This window comes from Gossypium raimondii, chromosome 12 (assembly GCF_025698545.1).
Source record: "Gossypium raimondii isolate GPD5lz chromosome 12, ASM2569854v1, whole genome shotgun sequence".
NCBI lineage: Eukaryota > Viridiplantae > Streptophyta > Magnoliopsida > Malvales > Malvaceae > Gossypium > Gossypium raimondii.
The window spans coordinates 49,054,449-49,069,318 of NC_068576.1; the positions used below are offsets into that span (position 1 = coordinate 49,054,449).

Genomic DNA, 14,870 nt, shown 5'->3' on the forward strand with positions numbered 1-14,870 from the left:
CCAGTTCTAGGGTTTTTCACCATTTTTCCTAAATGAAGACTTAATTTATTTTTCTCATCAGTGACTTCCTTCCACTCTCTTCTCTACAACCCATTTTCATTCTCTTTGAAAAAAAAATGCCACCATTAACGTCTCTGCAACTCCGTCGGCTGCTTCACCGTTGCGTCTCTTCGCCTTCTCCCTTTCAACCCCATGCTTTGCTTTCCCCGAAACCTCAATTTACGCCCACCCATTTCCCCAAATTGCCATTTGTGATCTCTAAACCCTTCTCCACCCAGAACCCTAGCCCTCAAACCCCAGATCCGGTTGCTTTATCTCTTTCGGCTGAACTCCTCAAGGACCCTTCTTTAGACCCTCTCGCTATCACCCCTAGACTCCAGCTTCACTTTTCTCACATCAAACCAACCCCTTTGTTAATCTCCCAGACCCTCAATCTCTCCCCTGAAGCTGGCCGAACCGTTTTAGGGTTTAACGATTGGGTTTTATCGGACCCCGATTTCAACCACACCGATGAAACGCTTTCGTTTTTCGTCGATTATTTCGGTCGAAGAAAAGATTTCAAAGCTGCCCACGATCTCCTTGTCAATCACAAGTCTGTTGCCGGGCCTAAAACTCTTAACTCCTCCATTGATAGGCTGGTTCGTGCTGGCAGGCCAACTCAAGTTCTGGGGTTTTTCGAGAGAATGGAGAAGGATTATGGTTTCAACAGAGATAAAGAATCACTGAAGTTGGTAGTGGAGAAATTGTGTGAAAATGGCTACGCGAGTTATGCTGAGAAATTGGTGAAAGACTCAGCCAACGAGATATTCCCGGACGAGATGATATGTGACTTATTGATCAAAGGTTGGTGTGTTGATGGGAAGCTGGAAGAAGCCAGAAGATTAGCTGGGGAAATGTATAGGGGAGGTTTTGAGATCGGTACAATGGCGTATAATGCAATGCTTGATTGTGTTTGTAAGCTTTGTAGGGAAAAAGATCCATTTCGACTTCATTCGGAAGCTGAGAAAGTTCTGCTTGATATGGATTTTAATGGGGTTCCAAGAAATGTGGAGACTTTTAATTTGTTGTTGAATAACCTTTGTAAGATTAGGAAAACTGAGGATGCAATGAAGTTGTTTTTTAGGATGGGGGAGTGGGGATGTTATCCGAATGCAGAGAGTTATTTGATTATGATTCGTAGCTTGTATCAGGCTGCTCGAATAGGAGAAGGAGATGAGATGATCGACGGGATGAAATCTGCTGGATTTGGTGATCAGCTTGGCAAGAAAGAATATTATGGATTTCTGAAGATTTTGTGTGGGATTGAAAGGGTTGAGCATGCCATGAGTGTTTTTAAGAAAATGAAGGCTGATGGGTGTGAACCTGGCATTAAGACTTATGATTTGTTAATGGGGAAATGGTGTGCTCATAATCGGCTAGATCGAGCCAATGCACTCTACAATGAAGCTCTGAAAAATGGGGTGCCAGTGGAACCTAAGCCGTATCGTGTTGATCCAAGATATATGAAGAAAACTAAAGCTGTGAAGAAGGAGAAGAAGAGGGAGACTTTTTCTGAGAAAATGGCTAGGAAGAGGAGACGGCTCAAGCAAATTCGACTGAGTTTTGTAAAGAAGAGTAAAGGAAGAATGCGCAGTGCCTAAACTTAATTTTTTCCTTACTGAAAATTTAAGTGAAATGACAATGTCAATTGGAATTTGAGGTTCTTTTCTGATCTTTGTTCATTCGTCTTTTTATGATTTATGTTGTAAAATTTCAGTTCTTGTTTTTACTCTAATATTGGCAACATTAGAAATAAAAATTGTTCCGAGTAATTCATTTTACTCAATCTAAGACCTTACAACAGGAGGATTGATAGTTTAGGTCTTGAGTTGTGACATGCATTTTTAGTTTTCAAGAATCTTTCAAATAGAATAGTTGGACAAACATTGCAGATGCAAAATATATATGACTTTGATCTTAGGACATTGCTATTTTCTAAATTTACTGCAAGGTGACCGTGCAACCCTGTCCCTCATCAGTGTACCAGGCAATGAAAATTAAACCAAAAAATTGCCTTCCTATTGGCTGTGTCACCCATTGGTTATGATGTATTGCCAGCGAAATCATAATGGTCAATTGCGAGTGTCGATCCCTAGGATCTATTTTATTTGTCTTCTTCTGGTTTATATTTGAAATAGGTTTGAGTTTGGCCTTTCTTACAGGTTCCATGTTAGTGTTATGGTTATTCTGAGTGCTTAGATTGCAGAATTTATAAGCAAAATCTGTGCCTGCTTTTGCTATTCTGTTGATAAACTGATACAATGTTGGAAATGTTGATTTATCATATAGTAAAGATAGCATATTCTAGTTCCGTGTTTGCATTAAAAATGTAGGAATTTGCCTATGTTTGGAGATAAAGAGTTATGTAAATATTAAGTGAAAGGCACGAAATGGGCAATATCATAATGCAGATGGTTAAGCTTCCGTACCGTTTTAGGTCTTTCAGCCTCCTATTTGTTGCCAAGGCAGTAGCTTACCAGCTTCTCAGTAAACTACTGACTTTATACCCCTTTTTGAGGGTCTTTTGGTGGCTGAGCCTGTAAAAGGTAGAAAACTAGCTACTAGCGGGGAACCGGAGTTGATATTCTGAGGTGCACCAATGATGCTTAAGTTAATAAATGTTGGAGGGGCAAGATAGGGAAATTTAGACATATAGTTTTTAAAATATGACTCAGAACGCAGTATCTTTCATTTATATTTGGTATGGTCCATTTAGCTAACGGGTATAATGGTTGGTCTGTTTCCTCGAGGCCTGAAAGCTCATCTTAAGCGAAGGCCGGTTGAATTTGGTCTCTGAACTCGTTTAGGTTTCAAGTACTGTGATATCTACAGAGGACCCTAGTTTACGCTAACCATGAGATTTCAGTGCTGTAATTTGATGGAAATGTTTGAATTCAAGAAATGAAAACTCCCTACGGCACTAAAAGTTGCAGTGGCATCCATGTTTCAGGGTGTATGAAGTTATGTGGCTTGAACATTTTGAAGCAGATAGATGGCAAACCAGAGACGTCAGCACCTTTGGGAGTATAGTGTGTTTTTGTTCTGATATTGGTATGTATACATGCTAGTATGAACTGATTCCATAGGTAGGCTTTGCCAAGTCAGATGAATTAAGTTGTACAGATCATCCCATGTGCTCAGGATTTCCCTTCCAGAATCGAACAGAGCTGTCAATCACACTGAATCAGAATGCAGGCTGAGTGAAATGGGGGGAGAGGTCTTGTTGGTCGGAGTTCCTTTGGAGGAAAAGAAGGTTAAGAGGGTGTTTGGAGTTTGCACTTTGACCCTAAGTGGTAAGGGTGGGAAGAGAGATGGGAGGTCTAATCCAACCGCTTTGCCATTCTTTCTATTGTTTATTGTTAATAAACAAATCCAGATAAAAGACTTTGAGATTCCATAATTAAAGGACAAATAACAATTGGATCGCTTTTGTTTAGTGTGTATTTTTATACAGATAAAAATCACATGCAAAGGTGCTAACATGTGGTAGCTTTCAAGCATGTGATGGGAGGGCTTTTCTTAATTTTACCTTTTGATTCATTGAATGAATGTTACTCCAGTTTGGGAGTATCAAAATTTAGATTTTCTTGTATTATTTTGGAGGCTCCCCACGGTTTTAATATTTTTGTTTCGAATAGACGCAGTACGTGAATTTTAGACCCAATACTTCGTCAAAACCATACAAAAAGTGAAAGGCTTGTGGTTAACAAAAGAGAGAAAAAGATGCTTGGCGTAATCTTGAATTAATATTTTTAAGGGTAAAATATTTGTTTTAATTATTTTTATTTTATTTAATCAGTTAAATATTTTAATCACGGTAATAAAAAAGATGATATTATTTGCCTAATAATAAATTAAATTTTCCAATAATTACACATTCCATCTTAATCTTAAATATAATAAACTCAATAAGTTCTATCAATTGTACTCTTTCTCACTCTAGCAACACACCCCTCAACCCTTTTGTCACCCACCATATGGGTCTCATTACCATTTGGATCTCATTGGTTTTTGTCAATTTGCGGCGTGGAAGCTCTATCTAGTTTTAGTTGGGTAAACTTAAATATGAAAAGTTATCACTCTTTCAACATTACGTTTTTGGTTGCTCAACTGCGATGATATGATCTTGGCATAATACTAAAATCAACTTTTAATGTTTACATGTTATGTCATTTAATCTTAATTTTAATATATTTAACTTTCAAGTTTAAAAACTCAGCCAATTTGATATTGATACTAAAGAATTAAAAAATATATAAAATTTTTAAAAAAACTATAATAAATCCAAAATATAAAAGGTTTTATGCAATAAGTGTTATTTGATTTATCACCGCAATCTACTTCTATTAATTATTTGTGGCAAACCTGGATATGATTTTGCATGTGTTTTAATGTTGAAATGAGTGTTGTAAGTTTTATTGTATTCTATTATGCAAATTTATTCCACGGTTAATAAAATTAAATAAACTTGTTTGAATTTAACTAATTTCGATTACAATATTGTTATTTTGTCCTAAAATATAGATCCAATACAAAACCATCAAAACTCTAAGCTTAAAAAATTTAGTAATATATTTTCATGTATTGAGCTATTTTAAAGGCTGCTATATAACCAATTATCTAAATTGAGCTTTTTTCTACATCAAAAAACCAAGCAAACCACACAGAGTAACCCACAAACCCGAAGACACGATTCAAGAGAAACGACCAGCTCCCAATAACCGAGCTTCTCATAAAGCCTGAATGTTTTCTTTGAAAATTTAGCTATATAATCAACAACCTAATTATGCTCCATTGGTGTGTGCCTGCCTTCTCATAGTAGCACGTAATGTATGCTCCTAATTAAGATACCCCATAATTGCTTGCACACTATCACTGTCTAAAGTCATCTTCCTAAATCCATTTGCCAAGTAACTTCCAATCCACAAGTATTGCCTGAAGCTTTGCTTGGGGCATTGAGATATTTCACCCAAAGCCAACTACCCAGTTTTCTCGACTGTTCTGTATGACTCCACCTGCTATTGTAGCGTTCAATTTATTATCACAGGCATCATCATTATATATTTTGGTCTATCCCCTCAGTGCAATGCACCATCTATTTCCCTAACATTGCCCTTTGCCACCTCTTACATGTCTCACCCAATCACTAAGAGAGGTTCTAGTTGTTTATTTATAAAATTTGTTTAATTTTTAGATTTATGATCAAATTTATAAAATACATAAATATTGGAGGGTTAGATTTATTATTACGCTAATGAAATAAAGTTCATGTAAACTTTTCGCCATTCATCTAACGGCAACTAATGAAAAAATAACTAAAATATTTAATTTTTCAAAATTAAACAATTATATCTAAAAATTAATAATTAAATGATCAAAATAAAGTCAAATATATAATTAAGCTACTATTCTTATAGCTTACTCATATTTTAGAGAAATGGTAAGGAAAGCTTGCTACAGTGAGCTTCCCATAAGCTCCTTTAATAATAAATAGAGTATTGAGTAATTTGGTAAAAAATAAAAGAAAAGGTTTTTTTTTTTTTTTATAATTTTTGGTACTCTCTTATAATTATTAGTAATTTTTCATAACTTTTGGTATACCTTGATAGTTTTTGGTATGTTTTTAAAATTAAGTTTTGGCCTAATAAAATTTTTTTTAAGGTATCCATTTGAGCGAGTCGAGTGATTAATCCTCCGCATTTGTAGGCTTATTAAAAAGGTAGATGCTGAACTATGAGTTTTAAAACTACTCTATATGCTGGCCATGAGTTTCAAAATTAAGTATTTTTTTGTTTGTTTGTTTGATACACCTTATAATTTTTTATATGCTTTCAAAATTAAATTTTGATATGAAAAATCAATTTTTGGTATAAAAATACCATTTTTACATACTAAAAAATTTAATTATATATATAAGGATAAATAAATAAATATTGAAAATTACATAAATAAAACAAACCACTATTTCATACTCCCTCAAATTAAAGGAAAATCCTAATATAATAATCCTAAAATAACAAAAAAACATAATATAATATAATAAATACCCTTCAAGGAAAATTCTAAGCGATTAAATTCAATATATATAAATTTATCCTTACATATAAAAAGTTATCGTAGCATGCAACAATAATATTATTAAAATATCAAATATTGGTTTGTCCTCCTAACAAAATTTCATAGTATGTCAAAACATAAATTTGAAAGTATATCAAAAATCAAGAAGTAGAAAATATTACTGGCTAATTCTAAAAGATTTGTTTTATTTATTTATTTTTAATATTTTAAGTTTTATTAATATATAACAAATTTTATTAGTACTAAAAATAATAGTGACATTAAAATTATGAATAATATAATTATATTCCATTATCCAAAATGGCATCTAAATTATATTACGGTATCCAAATTATCTATTAATTAAAAAATCTTTTAACAAATTATTTTGTCATACATGACATATTTAAATTAAAATTAATTTTAAAAATAGAATTAAATTAAATTATATAAAACCAATTTTATAATTTTCATATTTTTATTCTCTCTCCTAGTGATTCTTTCTTTTTTTTTTAATGCATTTTTAACCATTTGACAAATTTTCTTTGCAACCATTTTTTCTTCTCAACTTCTTCCAAATATTTGAATTTAATGTTTTATTTGAGTTTCTTATTACAAAAGTTCATCCAACATTAACTATCCTATACTATACAAAGTATATAAAAAGAACAAAGAAAGTTACTTTAAGAAAAGAAAATTCTTAAGTTTTAAATTGGGATGAGAAATAAATCTAAATTGAGACTTAAAACGGAAAAAAGGTTGTTGGAATTTAGGTTTTGTCGCTAAAACAGGGTTTGAATAAATTTTTCAAAGAGTTTTAAATTTTTCGTCACCAAAGTTCTTGGGCGTGAACAAAAGAGTTGAATATGTTTTTACTTTTTTCTATAAGGAAATAATATTTAACTTTTTTTTAAAATTTTTTAAGTAAAAAATTATCACATGCCACAAAATGATTAGCTAATTTTTTTTTTTAATGACCGGAGTAATTTGGCTAAGAGACACCATTTGTGACAAAAAAAAGTTTATGTGCCAACTTGGAAAAATATATAAATTAGGTACTACTTTGGGTAATGAGTATAATTTGGGTGGCAAAAAAAAAAAAAGATACCAACTTAAAAAGTTTAATTTAGACATATTTTGTGATTAAGCTAAAAGAAGGAAATTGTTAGAGATTGTGTGACCCGAATCCTATCACTTGTTGAAAAAATAAATACAGTGACAAAATAAGGAGAATTATGGGGCTGTAGCCCACCACAAATCGCCACAGATCCCCATTAAGCACAAAATTGCGCCTCCGCAGTATGAACCATAAAGCACAAGTTGAATCCGTATAGAATCATTATTATTTTTATTTGACTTTGGTTAAAATAAAGTAAGTAGATGTAGTCGAAACTTCTCTTATATGATTTGTTTTTTAACATTAGTAAATTTTTCTTCCTCAGTCTGTGTTTATTTTTTTAAAGAGTTTTCACTTAAAATCTTTATTTTATGATAGTTATACTACCTACATTACAACAAAAACATTAATAGTTATCAATGGCAAATGATTTAAAGTATAATTTTATATGAGAAAAAAACCCTAAAAGTAATAGTTATTGGTGAGTCCAGATTCTAATAGAAAATTAAAAACTAGTGTCGGTAAAGCCAAAATATCTTGTATTAAAATGAGACACATTGTCCATGACATAATTTCTACCTAATTGCAAAATTATATACCATAGTGGTCCACATTTTGGTGTAAAATGATTAGAAATAATTGGCACAAAAATTAATATTAAATAAATAATAAGAAAATTAGGAATAAATAGCTAAGGTTTGGTGGTTGGGTGCTGGGGCCATTCAACAATACAAATTCTAATTGGAGAAAAACGAAACAAAGAACACCCAGAAACGTCTCCTTTAGTCCTTTTGGCTTTTACTACTTAGCAAGTCATTTGAATTCTGTGCACCGACAGTACCTGCATTTACCATTAACCCCAACCCCATGATAATATATAATAATTATTTTAAATGCAATTAATAATCTAATTTTTCGTTTTCTTTTATGAGTTTATGTCCCACTTGCTTTTATTCCCATTTCCATATTTAAATGTTCAGCCGTTCCATTCCAATGTTGCCCCCCCTATTTTGTATCGTGACAATTACACAATGGAGGTTAAGAGAGTAAATTACATTATTTAATAATTGAAGTAAAGATAGGGGCAGGATGGTGATTTGAGTGTGTGCATGTGGTTAACGAACGAGTAATAACCGACAGCTTGCACCCATATGGATGGAGCATGTACCTCTCTGTCTCAGACTCTGTACTAAATTGCTTTTATAAGCTTCACTTGCAACTCAACAGCTGACCTCTCTCTTCTCCATTTGATGTGAGAAGGATCTTTCTTTCTTTATTCTGCACATCTTAACCTTAACCACATCATAAGATAGAGATCTCTTAAACGATCGAGTTATGGAGACTGTCTTTTCAGCAGCAAGTAGATCCATTTCCAAGCTCATTAGCTTCACCGCTTTGCTTCTTTTCTTGTTTTCCTGCTCTACTTTCACTTCTACTGGTAAGTTTCCACTTCTACTTCAATCTGGTTCTTTATTTACTTCAAGATAGTTGGAGCTTGAATGTTTTTTCATTGTTTTAGTTTTGGAATCTGACTTTTGTTGATATAAAAAGGCAAATTGGGTTGCTGAGATTAGTTTCAAAACTTGATTTTCTTGTTTCTTTATACAATGTGTTTATTGGATTTGGAAACCTTAATTCAATTATATCTCATTTTGGCTTTTGTTCTAAATTTAAAACCTTCTTCCTCAGTGAATGGATAAGCTACTTTTTTTTCTTTCCTTTTAATCAGTTTGGTATTTGTTTAATTTCCCAAAGAGGAAAATCTAGGCATACTGACTGAAAGATCGTTTTTTTTAAACATTTACCGTCCTCATTCTTGCTAAAATAGCTTGCTCAATTTGGGTTTTTTTTTTTTTTAGTAACGAAGAGAGGAAAGAAAGGACTAAAACAGATGTGAACACAAGATTTATGTGGTTTTACCAACTGAATAAGAGAAAAAAGTCTACTTAGGATTGGAGATCTGTGAGGTGTGATAAAATTTTACGCTGTTTTTTTTTTCTGAACATAGAGATGACCAAAGTTGACCCAACAAAGATTTTGAGATTTAGTATCATAATGCAAGATATAATTATTGAAGCTTAAAATTGAAGTCTCCATCATTAAAATCATAACTCTAATACACACACACAAAAAAGAAGGATGCCATCTATTTCTTTTATGGTGTACCAATGGAACCATGGAACTGCTTAACATCTATGCCATTAGCCTATCTTAGCATTTCAGAATCTAACTTCTCATTTGGATCCTATATGTGTCCAGAAATTGCGACAAGTACTAAGTACTAAGTAGTGCTAGACAGGCTGAAAGGGCAAACTGCTATTGATTTGCAAACTTCATCTTTCTCGTGTTCATTTTGGATTTGTGATCCAGTTCCAGACCTAAATTATCAATGGTTTTTTGTTTGAAATTCAATGCCTTAAGTGTCTTGTAAATTAAAGTTTTGAGATCTTTTCTTGGTTGTTTCTGCAGAAGCTTATGATGCGCTTGATCCAACTGGCAATATCACTATCAAATGGGACGTAATAAGTTGGACCCCAGATGGCTATGTTGTAAGTTTTACCGAGGGTCCATTTTCTTTTACATACAAAAGACTAATGACTTCAACATTGAAAGGAGCATCTACTTTCTACCAGAAGTTTAAAGATCAAAGCATTCTTTTTACTTTTTCTCTGTTTGCTCTAATTTAAAGTTCTTCAAAAGACATCACTTATACATACATATTTACTTGCGTCTTGTATACAACTGCCTTTTAAAGTATGGAACAATTGATGCCATGTCGCTGTTTCTTGTTTTCCCTTTTCTTTTGGAAGCACACTAAAAGTATATACTCTTATTCAACACTTATAGAACTTATAACACTTAGGCTGAAATTTTACCAATTCAGCATTGCAGTTCCATTATTTTTCATTTTGAAGTTAAAAAGGTGTTATTTTGCTTCATATGATTTATAATATTATTTATCCTCCTTGTGAATTTGGCAGGCTGTTGTTACAATGTACAATTTCCAACAGTATCGCCATATTCAGGCACCTGGTTGGACATTGGGGTGGACATGGGCCAAAAAGGAAGTAATCTGGAGCATGATGGGAAGCCAAACCACGGAACAAGGGGATTGTTCAAAATACAAAGGAAACGTCCCTCATTGCTGTAAAAAGGATCCCACAGTTGTGGATTTATTGCCTGGAACTCCTTATAACCAGCAGATTGCAAATTGCTGCAAAGGCGGGGTATTAAATTCATGGGTTCAAGACCCGGCCAATGCAGCAAGCTCATTTCAGGTTAGTGTGGGCGCTGCAGGAACAACGAACAAAACTGTGAGAGTGCCTAGAAACTTTACCCTGAAAGCACCAGGTCCAGGATATACTTGTGGGCCTGCCAAGATTGTGAAACCCACTAAATTCATAACGGCTGATAAAAGGAGAATAACTCAAGCTATGAGTAAGTTACTTGCTAAGCTCATGTTCTGCTCTTGTAGTAATCAAGTCAGATATGTCCCCTTTTTGGCATGTTTTATAGATTTTTCATTGAGCAACACGTTACTAACTCTCATTTCAGTAATATCTACAAGCTTACATACGTGCTTCACTTGTATATCTGCTGTGAGACAATTTTAAAACTTATATGATGTTATGTTCTCAATATGAATGTACATAAAAAAGTATCGAACTAAAGTACTAAAGCTTGATAATTAAGTGAGATAAGATATTTTTTGTTAGTAATAAGTCAGCATGAAGGAATGAGAATTTAAGTCTCATCTTATCTGCGAATAATTGCAGTGACATGGAATGTTACATGCACATATTCCCAATTTCTGGCTCAAAAGACTCCTACATGTTGCGTCTCGCTCTCTTCCTTCTATAATAACACTATCGTGAATTGCCCGACATGTGCTTGTGGCTGTCAGAATAACTCAACTGAATCTGGGAGTTGTGTAAGGTAAGTTTCTCAATTTTCTGTCCTTCCCTCTAGTTGTCCTTTTACATTTAGCAGTCGTATTTATTTTCTTGTTGATGACACTTTCCAGCGAAAGGTCTTCACATTTAGCTTCAGCTGTTCCGGGCAAATCTACCAATGCACCACCTCTGCTTCAGTGTACGAGCCATATGTGTCCAGTTCGAATTCACTGGCATGTTAAGCTCAACTACAAGGAATACTGGCGTGTGAAGATCACAATCACCAATTTCAATTACGCATTGAACTACAGTCAGTGGAATCTAGTTGTGCAACACCCCAACTTTGACAATCTTACACAACTTTTCAGCTTCAATTACAAACCATTAACTCCTTATGCTGGCTTAAGTAAGTCTATGTTTGCCATTAATTATTTCTTTGCAGTAGCTGCATTTTGTTTTCCAGAATCTGTGCATTGTTTCAGTTATATGCTAATATATGCTTTTCGACCATGAACTGAAACTATAATAAACTTTTCTTTTGCAGATGATACTGCCATGTTATGGGGACTTAAGTTTTATAATGATTTCCTCAACGAAGCCGGTCCTCTTGGGAATGTGCAGTCAGAACTATTATTCAGAAAAGATGCATCAACTTTTACTTTTGAAAAGGGATGGGCTTTTCCACGGAGAATATATTTCAATGGTGATAACTGTGTCATGCCACCTCCCGATGCCTACCCTTGGTTGCCGAATACTGGTTTGAAGCCAGTTATCTCTCTGTTTCAGCCAGTCATGACGATCTTGGCATCATGTGTTTTCTTATGGGCTAATATGTGATGAATGCTGTCTGCGGAAACCGCTAAAACTATTTGTTCGACATCCTGCAATTTGCATCTGATTTCATATTATCACACTGAAGCTTTTGGTGATCGATTCAATGGTGTTGGAATAGTTTGGTGCGGCAATGTAACACGCTAAAGAGTGGATCAAGGTGCACAATCTCTGGTCCCTATAGCATGTGGTGTATTATTTATATGTTGGGGTTTGTAATTTACACCATTTCTTTTTGGAGTTAACTGCTTTGTTGTATGTTTCATTCACATCATACACATGATCGATTTATTTGTAGAATATCCTTGAACAAGTTTATAGCATTGTATTCAGGAACATCTCTGAGAAATTATAGTGATATATTGTTTGTTTTGTTCCAATTGAGACATGCACCATGATGCATTGATGCAGCTCAAAAGCAATTGTATTTAGTTCACATTTTTTTTCCAACTACTATAACAAATTGTCCATCCGGACTTGATCTGTAAGCTTCTAGAAATCATCCCAACAAAGCTCTATGGTAAACAAACCACTCTTCTTTATGTGTTGTAATAGTTTCTTAGAATCTTCTTCTCTGCATGCGATCTCTAAAGGGTCAAAATAAACATAAGGAGTGATAACATCATTGCCGATACTGCAATCGAATTTATTTTGGCAGAGTTTGGTAGAAAAGGGTAGGTATCTGGAGGTGGCAGCAAGCATTCATCGCCGTTAAAGTAGACTTTCCGAGGAAATGCCCACCCCTGCTTGAAGGTAAATGTATCCTTGTTTTTCCCAAGGAGCACCTCTGACTGAACATTTCCTTGAGGCATGCTTGCATTAATAGGTCATTGTAGAATTTCATGCCATAAAACATGCCTGTATCGTCTGCATCAATCAAGGTGTTAATGAGTGAGTCTGGGTTTCGATAATGCTTTGCCAGGTTAGTTCTGCAAGAGTTTCATTAAAGAGAAATGAGTTTCAGGCACTCACTTATGGATTCATAGGGCACCAGAGGCTTGTAATCGAAACTGAAGACTTGGGTGACGGAATTGAGATTTGGATGCTGTGCAACAAGTGTCCACTGTGTGTAGTTCATGCGGTAATTAAAATTCATGATGGCGATCTTCACACGCCAGTAGTCCTTGTAGTTTAATTTAACATGCCAATGCACCCTAATAGGGCACATATGATGTGTGCATTGCAGCAATGGTGCATTGTCTTTCCTTGGAGTGTTTATCCCTTTCCTATGTGCCTGCTTTGAATCACTCCTGCAAAATCGAGCTATAATGAGCTTTGAGCACCAGGAATGAAATTATCGTCCAGATTTATAATGTAAACACTTGAATATAGAGATCCAGCGAGAGGCTTACATAACACAGTTGTTTTTGTTCTGGCATCCGCAAGCACAAGTAGGGCAAGGTGTGATAGTCTCGTTATAAAAAGACGAGAACGAAACACAACAACTCGGGTTCCTTGAGGCGAGATATTGTGAATAAGTGCATGTCACATTCCATGTCACTGCATTACAATGGAAAACATTTAGACGACTGTGGAGAATTCGGTAGAGAGTTGCATTTGCAGGTGAAAAAATGCTTACTCAATGCCTGAGTTTTTCTCCTACGATCGGGTGTGAGGTAGACTGTGGAAGGCACGACTTTAGCAGGTCCGCAAGTGTAGCCTAGTCCTTGACCGAGCAAATTGAAATTTTTGGGAAGTTTAACCGTCTTATTCGAAGTTCCTGCAAGTCCGACACTCACTTGAAAGGCTGAGACGGAACCTGTAGGATCTTGTCCCCAAGCAGACATGACGCCGGCCTTACAACAATTGGAGAACTGCTGGTTGTAAGGAACTCCAGGGAGCAAATCAACCACTATAGGATTTTTCTTACAACAGTGAGGTACATTTCCTTTGAACTTGGAACAGTCTCCTTGCTCAGTAGTTTGAGCCCCTACCATGGACCATATCACTTCTTTCTTAGCCCATTGCCACCCTAGGGTCCATCCAGGGTTCATGATGCTACGATACATTTGGAAGTTGCTCATCGTCACCGCAGCCTGTTAGAACACAAAGATCAATATAGACCATGATCAAGGCCTCTCCCTTCAGCCTAGTAGCATAAACACAAAGATCGATACTCCTATTTGAAACTAGCAGCATAATCACTCAAAACCAAGTTACATAGGCGAGAAGCAAGTCTTCTTCCACAATTTGTTACTAAAAATCAATATAAAGAAAATCACAAGCTGACATGTTAAAGAAACCCACCACATAGCCATCTGCTGTCCAAGAGACAATATCCCATTTTATTGTTATATTTCCAGTTGGATCCAATGGATCAAATGCATCTAAAAACATCAAATAAAAATTAGAAATCAGTGGTAACAAAAATAGATCAAACATGAAGTTTTGTTTTTTGTAGCAGGAACTTTACCAGCATTAGGAAGCATTAGAAGAAACACAACGACCAGAATACATATGGACTTCATTCCTGGAAATAAGCAGCATTTCCGACACCCATAATAACGTGTTTGGGTAGATTGATTGAATCTCATTTCTTCGATTGAAGTCTCCAAAACTTCAGAGCAAAGAACTCAAAGGAGAGAGTGGTTTGTAAGTTGTGTTTGTATTACTGCATTGTGTTAAATAAAGGTAAGGGAAAAAGTCTAATAATATTGGCAATGAATGAAGCTTGGAAAATGTCTTACCAACTGGTTGTTAACATTTCATGGGATATTTAAGTTTTAATTTGAAACACGAACACACACAAAAGGTATAGTTGTCTGTATTTTGAAGCAAAACTTTAAGCAAGGAATGATGGCAAAGCTGACTGGAAATTTTGAGAGTTAAGGAGCAGCAGAAGTGTTCAAAGATTATTCAAGCTTTCAGTGCATTGCTGCTATGCCAAGAATCTGGATATTTCCCTGTTGTACCCTATTCCTTTTAAAGATCCA

General features: G+C 34.8%; 3 protein-coding genes across 3 annotated transcripts; 2 read left to right on the forward strand and 1 right to left on the reverse strand.

Moving 5' to 3' along the window:
• Positions 1-1,825, forward strand: LOC105764724 (pentatricopeptide repeat-containing protein PNM1, mitochondrial). The gene has a single exon (XM_012583441.2). It carries the CDS (start codon positions 117-119, stop codon positions 1,638-1,640), a length of 1,524 nt encoding a protein of 507 aa, XP_012438895.1. The 5' UTR covers positions 1-116; the 3' UTR covers positions 1,641-1,825.
• Positions 1,826-8,365: 6,540 nt separating this feature from the next.
• Positions 8,366-12,317, forward strand: LOC105764725 (protein COBRA). The gene is made up of 6 exons (XM_012583442.2): positions 8,366-8,651; positions 9,683-9,762; positions 10,195-10,651; positions 10,990-11,149; positions 11,238-11,512; positions 11,651-12,317. Exons 1-6 carry the CDS (start codon positions 8,549-8,551, stop codon positions 11,941-11,943), a joined length of 1,368 nt encoding a protein of 455 aa, XP_012438896.1. The 5' UTR covers positions 8,366-8,548; the 3' UTR covers positions 11,944-12,317.
• LOC105764726 (COBRA-like protein 4) lies at positions 12,278-14,575 on the reverse strand. Its single transcript, XM_052624859.1, is given in 7 exon segments — positions 12,278-12,748; positions 12,751-12,804; positions 12,910-13,187; positions 13,290-13,437; positions 13,517-13,973; positions 14,185-14,264; positions 14,351-14,575. Coding segments are annotated over 7 exon segments (1,362 nt in total). The 5' UTR covers positions 14,472-14,575; the 3' UTR covers positions 12,278-12,524.
• Between the last annotated feature and the right edge of the window lie 295 nt (positions 14,576-14,870).

What these genes read in the sequence shown, in the direction of transcription:
- LOC105764724 (XM_012583441.2), top strand. Translation starts at nt 117, where the DNA reads ATGCCACCATTAACGTCTCTGCAACTCCGTCGGCTGCTTCACCGTTGC.
- LOC105764725 (XM_012583442.2), top strand. Translation starts at nt 8,549, where the DNA reads ATGGAGACTGTCTTTTCAGCAGCAAGTAGATCCATTTCCAAGCTCATT. An exon ending in GGACCCCAGATGGCTATGTT is followed by an intron (nt 9,763 to 10,194) that starts GTAAGTTTTACC and finishes TGAATTTGGCAG; the next exon opens with GCTGTTGTTACAATGTACAA. An exon ending in AACTCCTTATGCTGGCTTAA is followed by an intron (nt 11,513 to 11,650) that starts GTAAGTCTATGT and finishes TTTCTTTTGCAG; the next exon opens with ATGATACTGCCATGTTATGG.